The sequence below is a fragment of the Lichenostomus cassidix genome, chromosome 5 (genome assembly GCF_008360975.1).
Source record: "Lichenostomus cassidix isolate B80296 chromosome 5, HeHo_3.0, whole genome shotgun sequence".
NCBI classification, from domain to species: Eukaryota; Metazoa; Chordata; class Aves; order Passeriformes; family Meliphagidae; genus Lichenostomus; species Lichenostomus cassidix.
In genome coordinates this window covers 57195137-57208293 of record NC_139486.1, presented here as the reverse complement: position 1 = coordinate 57208293, position 13157 = coordinate 57195137, and the positions used below count along the sequence as shown (strand labels likewise).

The following is a 13157-nucleotide window of genomic DNA, read 5'->3' as shown; positions in this document are numbered from 1 at the left end:
ACTCTCCAAAGGATAGCTCAGCCCTATTCCTCCCCATCAAGCCTCCCCATCCCAGGGACAGACACACACTGGCAAGCGAGGTGCCTATGGCTGCCTTCAGAGCCAGCCAGCCAGCCCTCAAAGCAGATCAGTTTTTCATAAACCACCAATTCTGCCAAGCCCAGGTGAGAGGGGCATTCACAGAAGGGGTACCTGAGCCAAAATTCAGCCCCAAGGAAGTAGCAACACCTGAATGTTACTTGCATGATGGGGGCAAGGGGCTGACCCACAGCTCAGGTGTCAAGGTGGTTTTGCTGACACACACAAAAGCTTTTCATCTGACAGCAGCTGCCTCTCCCTCACGAACTCCCAGGAGCCTAGGACAGGCATCCCACAGGCAACACAGGGTAAAACCCCAAATTTACCCACCCCTGGAAGAACCTGAGCAGGCCTACACAGTGTGACACAGCACTGGTAAAACACCTCACTCTGACCTTTAAAAATAAAATAAAAGCTCACAAGTTCAAGGAGCTTGCAGAGTTTCCACAAAGTTTCCACCTGTGTGGTGTGGTGAGGTTCAGGGCACCTCTGTGAGGGGACAAGCTGCTGGTCCTGGCAAGCCCCACCTCAGAGAACAGCCCAGCACCTCAGGAAAAGTGTATTTTAAAATGGAAAATAAAATCTCATCCAGCTGGAAAGAAGCAGCTGCACAGGCACACAGCCACAAGTCCAAGTGATGGTGGGCAAAACCTGGTTAAAAAAAATTAACAGACATTCCTTTCCAAGAGCACAAGGGTCATCAGCTGCTTTTCCAACTGTCCCAAAGCACGTGGAGAAGGGGGCTGCCAGCAGCCTCAGGTGTGCCCAGAGGCTCTGCCCCAAAAAGCCCAGCATCCCACAAGATGGGATATTCAGATACACCACACATGGAAAAGACACTAGAGCTACTCTCTCCTATGACAGCTGAAGGCAGAACTAAGATTTCCAGCCACTCATGTTGTGCCTTCCTAATTTTTCTGTTACTGTAAGATTTCTGGTCTGCAAGAACAATACTGCTGATACTTAATATTTGCTATAAACATAGCAGGAGAGATCCCACAGAAAGCAATGACTCCTGTCTCACTATGTCATGTAAAGAGGGACTGACGCCTGAATTCCAAAATTAAAGTTTATCTCTCCTCCTCACTGCAGACCTCCCACCACCCGCCCCAGGAAGAGTAATGACATGTTCCTCCCTGAGCTATTATCTGCTCCCTCTCATCCAGTCCCTGGCTATTTTCTGAGCTCTGCAGCTCACACACCTTGCACATTATGCTGGCAGAACAGAGTGGAACACCTGAAGTGGATTAATACCTTGGCCATGGCACCCAGGGCACTGAGACTGAGAGTGAGGAGCTCAGCACAGATGGACAAAGGCAACAGCCTTCACCTGGCCTTGGAATTCACTGAGCACAGCTCAGTGCTGAGCCACTGCCCCAAACACATGGCCAAGGCACAAGAAGTGTGTCCCAAAGGCTGTGCTACCAGAACTAGAGCTAGCATTCCTGATAAAAAGGCTTTGTGCCCACTGCTGATGACAAGATCAACTGAGGCAGCTGTTCTTACCCACCAATCTCAAAACATGGCAAAGCTGGCCAGCATTCAAACCTCGTTCCATTTGGCATTGCAAAACTCGACATCTTGGACTGGGATTCCTGGAGTGGGATCTGGAAACACTTCTCTCTAAGAGGAATTAGTCTAAAAAAAAGCCAGGATTGATAAAACACCGAAGGAAAACACCAACAGAGAGGGTTGCACTTCACGTGGAAACTCAAGGGAGTCTTCTGGGAGGCACCTCTACCCGCCTTAGAACTGCAGCTTTGATCTCTCTTTTGGCCTGAAGCAGGACAGTCCTTTTGTTTCAGAAACTCAACACCTTTCACTCTTTTTTGCACAAAAACATTGCCTTTCTCTGTGCTTTAAGATACTTGTTATTCTTTCACCTTTCCTGCTGGAGCCATGACTGTACAGAAAAGAGCTCAGCAGTCTCTAGTACAAAGTGGCAACAAGGAGCACGACTGAACTCTGTGCCGCAGCAGCTCCAGGCCAGATGCTTCTCTCACAAATCCAGTGGTTGTTTAATACAAGTCAATAAATGGTCAAGCACAAAGCACTGCATATCTCTACACTTCGAACAGTACTTGGTGGTTCCTTTTGCTGAGTGCTAAACATAGTACACACAGTAAAAAAGACCATTCCTAATTTAAAGGCTAAGTTGCAAAAATACTGCCAGATTGCTAGGAAAGGAAACAGCAAAGCCTTAATAAACTTTTGGGGGCGGGGGGGAAACTGTTTTGTAAGTAAAGGCTTTAAGTCTCTGTTAGCTCACGAGATGTTGCAGGAAGAATTAAAAAGAAGTAGGCATCGCTGACAGACTGTAAAAGGACTAAAATTTTACTTCCCCAACAAGAACTGAGCACAGAACAAATGTTAGAGTGGCTAAGGTAATAATATAATTTAACAGCTAGGCTAAAAGTTGCTCTCAGTCTACATAGAAACAGGATGACAAATTAAGCGCATCTTCTTGCCTTATTTATCATCAAAGCTTTCTTCTGCCACTCAACCCAAGATCCTGATAAGTCAGAGTCAGGACAAGCCCTACTTCCCTGTTACCTGAAGCAGAGAACAGGGCTGAGCACCATCAAGGGAGCCACAGCTCAGGGTTTCTCACTGTACTACAATTTACAGTATAATCCTGTTCTGATCTTACATGTCTGTAAGATACTATTTATAGATGTCTCACACTCAGGGTTTATAAGATGTTACTGTAAGGCATTAGGTGAAAAATTCAATTTTTCAATGTATTTCTTTGAGGTAGATTTTCCACCCACCCCCAGAACCATTTCCTCAAATTCACTGGCCTCCTGGTTGGAGGTGAGAAGATGTGGGTCAAGTATCAGGATCTTGGGTGCCCCATTCCTCCAGAGCACTCTGATCAAGAATCTCCACTCGCCCTCCTTTGCCCCTTCATGCTAGAGCAACTCATCTGCCCACAAAGACATTTTCTCCCACTCTTGTGTGTACAAATTAATAGAAGATAAATAATTATGACACCACAATGTTAGGGATCTTAAGAATCAGACTGTTTGCAGAATTGCAATTATGAGTTATATGTCTGCATTTCCCCTAATTCACACTGTCAGCACTTACACAGCTTTTTTTTTTTAATTTCCTCATCCCCATTTCACAGAGAATGGAACTGAAACATACAAATAATGGAACTGATCAATCAAAAATCCAGCTGAAATACTCTAACAATCGAAGTCCATGCCCAGCAGGACCACTCAGATGACTATACTTAATTATAGGTTTCTATGCTTTTCTGAATTAGGAACAGATTTGCTTGCCCAAAGGCAACCCACATCTCTCAATTGCCACTTTGGTTCTACCACTCTGTCACACAATTTGCAACAGAGCTGAATTTGTTTCTTTGCACATGAAGCTGCTTCACACAGAAATCTGAGGTTTGGCTGTTAATACCAATATTATTAAAAAAATCAGAACACTCCACCAGCTTCACTGGTATGGTCTCGGATTGAAATCACAAACTCTCCGGGGAAAAGAGTCTTTCTACTTTTTCTCTAGAATAAATTAAATCATGACATCACTCGCCAGAAACTCTGTAATGAACAGTATGTCAGTACTGTAAGAGAGCTATCACTGACCAAAAGTCTAATTAAAAATAAGTTTCCCTTTCTTTTGTGCCTATCTTCATATCACCTCCATTCCTCATTTCCACTTATTGCCTCTAAATGCAACCGAAAGGATGCTCAAAACTTACAGAGATTTCTCTTTCAAATAGTTTAATTCACAGAAAAAGAATCCTGCTTAGAAGAACACTCCATATTTTCACTTAACCTGGACACATAACTGTCCAGGTTGGGGAAAAATTACCATTTCTCTACCTCAAAGATGTAAACTTGCTGGGACACACCAAAGAACACTCAGTCTGAACAGCTCCAGTACAGCCATTTTGGAGAATTCATCTCACAAGACAGAAAATGTTCCACAGGGAACTTTTATGTAAGCTCAGAGCCCTGCCACATTGCTGTCAAAAGCAGCAGGTAAAAAACTGCCCCTGTGAAAACCACAAGCCAAAGAACATACAAACCCTTTTTATTTCCTAACCTAGGGAATCCTCAGCAGTGAAAGGCTGCTAGGGAAGAGCTCTCCTAATGGGGCTCCATGTGCAGCAATCATCTGCCAGGTGAAGCAGGTCCTGCCCTGCCCAGAGGCTCTAAGGGCTCCCTGGAGCAGTGGGGCACAGCCAGGCACAGCACACAGGAGCTGCTCACACATGGGAAGGAAGCAGGCTGGAGAAGCTGCTCCAAGAAGAGACAGTCATTTTGAAACCAAGCACTAACTTCCAGTCCTCACTCTCCTCTGGGAGTGTCATGTTGGATGAAGTTTTTTTGTGAATTTCTGTGGGATAAAGTATTATTTCTTATTCAGGCATAGCAGTTGTCCATACATTGCTCCGAGTTCTATATTGGTTTTGCTGTATAGCAAGATAAAAATCAAAATTGAGCATCTCCTGGTTTCAGCCAAAGGACATTACCTGGCACACAGCCAGACTGTAGTTGTAAAGTCACCTCTGTTAGTAAAAGGGAATCCATACAGCTGCCAGCACACTGCTGACATTTAACAAATAACAGATAGGAACAAGAAGGGAGGAAGACAACAGGGCAGCCTCAGACTTGCATCCCATCTGACAGCAAAGGCTTTCAGTCTTCCCACAGTCCAAGGGCTGATGAGCTGTACTGCATAGAGTCATTTTCCTGAGCCACCTTCCAGGAAGCTTTACACGAGAGGCAACATCCAAGCACAGTTCTGTGTGCATCAGCAAAAAGAATTTCTATTGTGGGAATTAAAAAAATCTTTATTTACCTTACTACAATCTTCAAACTGTTTATTCGTTTCATACCGAAAATGTTTGTTTATTGCCTCCCATGAACATCTATCCCTCAGATTATCTGTTTATATGAATTTTCCAAGTTCCACCTTTTTTACACCAGTCCTGTCTAAGTTCCTGAACTACAGGTGGACTCTGAGGAGAAGGAAAGAACAGAATATCCATAATATCCAGAATATCCGTCTTCACCTCAACCTTTCAAAGCTACTTTCAGTATCAATGGTCTCAATCCAAGTCCTGATCAACACATCTCTGACTTCTTCCCTACAGCTCTGACCACCAGCCTGTGAAAACCCACCAAAACAGCTCATCAGTGTGGTTGCAATTAACTGCATGGAATAGCAATTCGAATTATTAATATATTTAGGCCACTGAAGTCCTTAGAGGAATGACTTTAATATTGTTTGTACATAATACACAAACCAGGAGTCAACATATCAAAAGAAAAACAAATTGATATATTTAAGTCACGATACCTATCAAGACTGAATGCTGTTTCTTCTGGACACTAATTTGGGAATCGGTGAAAATTGTGCTATTTTTTGTATCATAAAAGACTGGAAACAAATCCTGAGGTGGTCTCCAGAAGTCTGTCTGCTCTGACTCCTAAACTGGCCTTGGCTAGATGAAGAATGAACTAAGATTACAGACCTATTTCCTTTATTATTTACAGTAAAGTCAGCCAGCACTGCAGATCCAGAACTGAAGCTGAATGAGATCATAATCATTTGCCTCTAAAAACAGCTACAGAGGACAGATATGAAAAAGGGAGACACTAATATGCACACTTCAACACTGAGTAAAGCATAGGAAGTCTCCACAATAAAAATGTTCCCAATTGTGCTTTAATTCACATGTTACTCTCAAGTCATATAAATGTCTTTCTTGCCTAATTAGCATATTGTAGCAACTCACTGCTTCCACCCCATGGGACACTGCCTCTTAACCTAGACCTTACTTAAATATATGGTAAAATACATCCAGGATTTCACTCAGTAAAAATTAAAAAAACCCAACATCATTTTAAAACACTTCACAAACATTATCTTAGAATACTTAATGAAGGAGAGGAAAGAAAAAAATCACAATTCAAAGTGACTTATCCTGTCCTTGATACTCAGTTACCTTGGGTAGTTAAATACAACACTGTTCTATTTTCCCCACTTCAGCCGTTTTCACAAAGTTGATGGAAGTGTTGCTATGTTACCAATCAGTGTCAACACATGAAATGCTTTCTCACAGTTACACAGCTTTGCCTGTGTGTCTCTCTGCATGTATATAATCTCAGGCAGAAAAAACACAAGAACACAACAGAGCCCATCCCCTGGAACCACTCTGATGTATTTAGGGAGAAACAAATCATGGGGAGTACTGAACACCTACCCAGAAATACTTCCCTAAATAACCCTAATTGCAACTACCTGACAGCACACACATGCCAAATAAAAAAAAAAAAACCAATCAAAAAAACCAACAAACCACATCTGTGTTTCAAGAATTCCAAAAAAGATAAATAAAAGAAAGCAACAGTTAAGTAAGACCACCATTACAGGCAATCACTTAAGCATCAAAGCTCTGATGAGCTCATGCAGACAGAAGTGAGATAAGAAAATTGAGGATGTTTTTCTCACCTTGGAATAAAAATGCTTTGCTGGCATTGTGTAGTCCTGACACTTGTGTTACCCCCAGGGTTGTGTTCACCAGATCCAGCTCTGTGATGATATCAATTTGTAAGTCAGGATCCATTCCAAATCCTACAGCTGTTGGAGGCAGAGAGAGTTAGATCAATTTTTATTTCAAATCAGGTAATGAAGAGAATAGAGAAGAATATCTAGCACAGACATTTCTAGTACCTTCCCACTCACACTGTACACAGTAATTACTTATAAGACAGTAACTGCTGCAGGAAAGAGAAGATATTCTATTCCAAGTCTTTCCATTAAACTATTTCCTTCCCAGAGATTTTACTACACACATATTAAAACACTTTAAAACTGATACGTTTATCCAGTATCTTCATACGGTTAAAGGGTAATAAATAAAGAAAAGCACAACCACCTATGCAAAATGATTGCAGATATTTGCAGCATTCATCTATTGGCCACACTATTTCCAGGGAGATGTGAGGACTGAAAATTCCTCTCACACTTCTTACCTAGCTGCGACCAACCCATCAGGCCCACACCTCATAGCCTAAATGTAATCCATTTTCCCAGCTGGACCAAAGGACCCTGGAGGAGATACAGTAGCAGGACAAAGAACACCATCCTGGAGAGGCAGAGCCTTGAGTGAGGCTCCAGAGTCACCAAAGTGTTTGATATTGACCTCAGCTGTTACCAATGAGGAGTGCCAAAGCTTAATTAGGAACAGCAGACATTCACTAACCCAAACCAGCTGCAGCCCCTCTGGGCTGCAGGAGCACCCACTGGGAAAGCACAAATCTAAACCTGAAATTCATAAAAAGCTTATACCCAGGAAAAGCCTGAGTACTCCTCAGTCTAGTAGGGACCTGATGGCATTGGCAGAAAGACAGAGACTTGAGAAGTTTGAAAATGCTATGTTGAAAGGCTAAGGCCAACTTGATGGTTACAGCACACCACGTTCATCAAAAACATCTCCTTTTTCCAGGGGTGGGAAGAGGGCAGCCTGACCTTAGTGTCTCTCTCCACACAGCATAAGTCTGACATGAGATCTGTGCCTGAGACACAGGTCAAGTATCTCAAGTGGAATCCAAACACTTTCCTAATGAAATTTTTCACTAACGTCATTAGTAACAGGAACAGGCTCCAAGAATGAAATCCTGACACAGCTGAAGTCAATGGTAAAAGCCCCATTGACTTCCATGGAGCAAGGACATTACCTGTAAAGCACGTCCAGATTGATTTCCACTAAGCAGACTTCACATTCAGGCCTAAATTGATTGATTTGTTATTCCAGGACTATACTTCTGGATCATTTAAGCAGCAGGTACTCTAGTTTGATTCTTTGAAAGGCTCTGAGAAATTACTGAGGTGTACAGAATGAATAAGAAGTTACACATACTACTCATAAATCTTCTGTACTCCAGCACTTTCTTTTTTCCTCAAGGATTAAAAGTTGTTGGAATAACATGTTGAGCTAATGTAGAGGATTCTACTCCACAAGAGGCAGAGTAGCAAAAAATACTGAAAATATGGCTTGAGGAGGTCTCTAGCAATCTTACTCTACAAGGAAAATTAAGATCTAGAGGCATCTGATGGAACTGAAGCTCCATGAGTGCTGACACATCCATAGATACACAGTGCTTTCATAAGGATATGGGGATAAACACCTTTCTGTAGAAAATTGGAATTAGAGAATATTAGAGAACCCAGATAAACTTCTCCAAAGGTAAAAACTTCCCAGATAGTACTAAAAGCCTGATGGTGTTGCTGACTAAATTTGACTTCCACCCTAGACATTCAGGCACTAAATGACCACAACTGACACCATCCAAATTGGTGGACCAAGAACACTTTCCCCCTCCTGGAACAAACACCAGCACCAAAACAAGAAAAGACATCTTCTTCTTCTAAGGTTTTCATTCAGCAGAAAAGCAGCAAAATTTGAACCGTGTGAACTTACCTATCAGCAAAGACAAGTGTTTGCTGTCCCCATGAGGAACAGAGTATGCTGTCCCTCATTAGAAAGGGGTTACATCTATTCAGATCAGCAATAATCTACTAATATGAAGGGAGGTCAAGCAGGTAATAAAACTTGCTCAACAGAAAGGACAAACTGTGGCCAGTAAGACACATCTCAACCTCATTAAAGTAAGTGAAAGCTCTGTCACAGCCGTCAAGAGCGGGGACAGAAACCACAGCGAGCAAGTATAGGCACTCCCATAAATCACACCAGCTCCACTGCTCTATTAAAGCTGTTTATTCCAGCCTGAATACCCAAGGCTCAACAAGTATACATCACTGTAGCTCCACAGGCTTCGATTTATGCCACTGAAGGATCTTGTGTGACAGCTTCAGTGTGCTCCCTTCCAGCTTTTAAAATACTTTCCAAAACAGAGAATGTTCCTAATGTCACAGTAACTATTTAGCAAGAGTCTGCACTGCTTTAAATACCTAGTCATTTTCCTGCGCTGGGTCTCCAAACTGCAGCAGGCACTCAAAAGCCTAATTAATAATTAATAAACAACAAATCAGCAGCTTCAGTATGATAACCAAGTCTCCTTTTCCCCTGTGGTCTCCCCCAGTCTATCAGAAAGATACCACAGGCATATCAACCACACTTGCATCTAGTATTTTATGCTGTCTCTCTTCAGTGGAACAAGCAGCTGGAAATGCCATCTCTTTCTGAAGTAGAAATTAACCATCAAGCTGTCGGCTCTCACTGGAGAGCTGTGCAACGCCTGGGCCCGATTCTGGATGATGTTGCTTTTGATTCCTATTTAAAGTAATTGGGCCATCCCCCTTAAATCAGTGGCTTACACAAGCAACACTCCAAATGCTCCAGGCAGGTGGGCGGGAGTAGAAATCATCTCAGGACTTGGTGGATTCGGCCCAATGTGAACTGAAGGCACTAGGGTAGATTAGAGGATTAAGCCATATAATTATGAATGATGTCACTAGGAAATCCCTAAAAGAAATTAATTCTGCCTTACAGCTCTGACAGCTTTTATTCTCTGCTTCTGCCTTTATCACCTACACCCAAGCACCAGCAATCATGCCACGCTCCATCTAACTAATGTGCAGCCATGCAACATATGCAGCATATTTATAATCTCCTCGACATGTGTAACGTGCTATTTGGGGACGGAAAAACTTTTACCGAAAGCACACTCAACACAACCAAGCCATTTGCACGTACCCACGTGAAACCCTTCAAATGGTAAAGAACAGGCTCTACAAGAGGCATTTTGCTCTTTCCTCTCACAACTCCAGTGGCAATTGTTGCACACCAAGAACTTTCCGAGTAGTAGAGTTTTGGGTCCGGCTGGCCATTTAAAATCTCTGGATGCACTATCCGGGGTAACACCACTACCAAAGGGACGGGCGGTATTCTCTTCCAAGTATTTTTATGCCGCACCCCTCTGCAGATTTTGATGAGGTTATAATTACTAAGAGAATTTAATTATAAAACATTAATTCCTTCGCACTTCTGATAATTGCGCCGGGTGATTTCCTCAAGAATAGCTACAAGCACCGAGGAGGAAGGTGTCCTCAGCAGCTCCAACCGAGGAGCAGCGGTACCCGGGGACCAAGAACAAAGCCCTCGCAAGGAACGAGCAGCGGTTCTCGGGTCGCGAAACGCCGGGGAGATAACGGAGCCAGCAGGGGAGCGGCTGGAACAAGGCGCTCGCAGCCGCATCCCGCCCGTACCGCCGCTCCCCGCCCGGCACCGCGGGCAGCTCCGCGCAGCGCCGGACAGAGCCGGAGCCGGGGCCAGAGCCGCGCACCGCCCGGACCCCGCGCCGCTGCCCGGCCCCGCGGGGCGCAGCCCACACGCCGCTCTCGCAAAACTTTCCCACGCCTGCCGGGGACGAGCTCCCCGCCCCGCCGGGGACGAGCCCGGCTGCGCCCCGCGGAGCCCCGCGCCCGCCCCGCTCGGCGCAGCAGGGGATGCCCGGCACGGCGACGGCGGCAGCGGCACGGCCGGGGCGGCTCCCGCTCCCCGCCGCCTCCCCGCAAAGTTTCCACCCGCCGCCGCTGCGCTCCGGGCGGCGAACACCCCCCTCGCTCCCCGGGGAGGCGGCCCCCGGCCCCGCCACCGACCCCGCGGTCCCGGCCCCTCACCTGCCCCGGCGGCGGCCGCACACGCCCAGAGGAGCAGGAGGAGACCCATCGGCGCGGCGCGGGCGGCGGCGCCCGCTCGCTCCCTCCCCGCCCGCCGGCAGCTGCTGCGGAGCCGTGCCGAGCCCAGCGGAGCCGAGCGCAGCCTCCGACGCGCGGAGCGGCTCCGGCAGGAGGCGGCGGCGGCTCCGCCCGCTGCCCAGGCGCGGCCCCGACGCCCCCGCAGCGGGGGCTCCCCGCCCGCCCCCCGCCGTGACGCGCGGCCCCCCCGGGCCTCGCCAGCGCCGCCGCCCGGCCACGGCCGCGCTCCGAGCCGAGCGGAGCCGAGCGGAGCGGAGCGGAGCCGCACGGCCCGGGGAGCTCCGCACGGCCCGGAGAGCTCCGCACTGCGCGGGGAGAGCCTCACGGCCCCGGGGAGCCCCTCACAGCTCGGGGAGCCCCGCACGGCCCCGGGGGAGCCCCTCAGGACCCGCACGGCGCACAGGCCCCGCTCCCCCGAAACGGGAGCCCCCGAAACGGGAGCCCCCCGAGTGAGAGGTGCCGCGGCCCGGGAGGGTGCGAGGTGCGGCTGCTCTCCAGGGCACCTTCTCCTTCTGCTCGGAGTCGGAATCAACCCTCATTAACTATTTACTCTTAGTAATAATTGATGCCGCGTATGAATAAACAAAAAGAAGTTCTGAGATATAATACAGAAAGCTGTGCCACTCCTCGGCTTCTTGCGTGTCCTTGCTCAACTCCCTTAACTGCACTTTCGTGCCTCTAACGTGTGAAAGGGAGGTAAAGTATTTAAAGATACTCGTGAGCCATATGAGAATCTGCTCTGGTAGCTGTTCCAAAACCTGTCTTCTAGCGGGTTTTCACTCCAGCCTTTTAATTTGGCTCGGTCCTTGGCGAGGAACAGACTACCTACCACACGCCTCGGTTATATGCAATGACTCTTCCCTGTAGAGCACCTGATTTAAATTTCGAAGCACAATTTACTGGTCCCAGTTGATGTTCCCACCCTACTTACTGAACAGGAGCAGAGTGAGATTTTCAGCTGATCCACAGTTCAAAGCCCCAGGATCATCCTCTCTGCTGCTTCCCCTCATCGTGATTCTGTGTTGCACCGTGCAAATTCCAGCCATCTTAAATGCTAAATAATAAGCTGTACATTTGGACAAAGTTAGGATGACACCATAAAAATCACGCCCGTCTTCGGGGTGCAGTTGCCTTCACACACATTTACATTGGCAAGAGCGAACAGTCTGACTTGGTTGCCTAATTGCTTAATTAGTGAGATGTCTGGAAACAGCTGTTCCTGGCTGCCAGCAAGGTGATGCACTCCAGGAAACCTCTGGGGTGGCCACTCAGAAAGCACCTCAGCAATTTATCTCCAGTGTATCAAAACAATTTTTTTTTTCTTCCAGTGAAACTTTGCAGCTTCTTGCCTTTGGCTGGGGTGCCCTGTTGCCAGCCATGGGGTGTGAGAAGTGCACACAAGATATCCAACTATATGTGGGTATCCACAGATACTCTATATAACCATAGCAACAAGAGAGAGAGGCTGTGGTACCTCGGCACGTGAAGACACACCCTTCTGCTCCATCCTGATAACATCAGTGTTCTGCACAGCAGCTACTGTCTGATTTAAGAGATCTCTTTTTGTTAAATAGGTGTATATATCCAATTCCTGTTAGCTTAGATCTGTTTGTGCTTATCTGGTAGTAAAACTAGTGTCTGTCTGTACACCAAATTGAATCTAATTCTAGTCAAGTTTTCCATTTTCCACTTGATGCAGAGTCTTAAGTGGATGTACAATTTAAACTGGCTGTAGATAGATTCTCAAACAGATCTATTTAACCTAAGTCTGTATCAAACGCTATTTTTTAAAAAATTGCTGTGGGTACATGCAAAAATTTACATCATGTTAGCAGCTTTAAGGCACAGCTTCAAACATATCTTGAGAAATCCCGTGGATAAAGAATATCCTAAGCATTACTGACTTGTTCTTCTGTTCACTAAAAGCATCCAAAAGCCCACAGGTACTGCAGAAAGTGACACAAGCAGCTTGTTAGAAAGTGCTCTGAAAAGAGCTGGTCCCACAGCTGTGGCTCTTCCTGTAGTCCAGCTCAATGCCCAAATGATCACACATTTGGAGAGCACATCTTCGGCTGTTCATATGGAGAAAGGATAGGGCAAAAGGATGGAAAACAAAAAATCCCCTTCTTGCAGCCAAAGCTATTCTGACACCTCCCCTAATGGCAACAAATCATCTTCTTTTATAACCAGAAAATCTGACCTTCTGATATGATCTTGTGGGAAGTATAAACAGCTAAAAAGCCTAACTTTTAGATAAGAGTTAAAACTGTGTTCCTGAATATGCACAGCAATTAAAAAAAAAAACCAAAAACCAAAAACCTGAGGGTACTTTTGCAAGAGTGAAAAGTTTGTCCTGGAAAGTGAGCTGAATTTCAGCTCAGATA

At 45.9% G+C, this 13157-nt stretch overlaps 1 protein-coding gene across 6 annotated transcripts in view; it reads right to left on the bottom strand.

Moving 5' to 3' along the window:
- NELL1 (neural EGFL like 1) overlaps positions 1 to 10868 on the bottom strand; it is a 273189-nt gene extending 262321 nt beyond the window's left edge. For 2 of the 6 annotated variants that reach the window (XM_085063242.1, XM_085063245.1), the window contains exons 1-2: positions 10696 to 10867; positions 6562 to 6690 (exon numbers count right to left, since the gene is read on the bottom strand). In XM_085063242.1, the coding sequence (XP_084919368.1) occupies positions 6562 to 6690; positions 10696 to 10744 (178 nt within the window). In that variant the 5' untranslated portion in view covers positions 10745 to 10867. Of the gene's footprint in view, positions 1 to 6561; positions 6691 to 7085; positions 7135 to 10695 lie in introns of those variants that run through there. The other 4 variants (XM_085063246.1, XM_085063247.1, XM_085063244.1 and 1 more) reach the window with 4 other exon arrangements.
- Positions 10869 to 13157: the final 2289 nt, after the last annotated feature.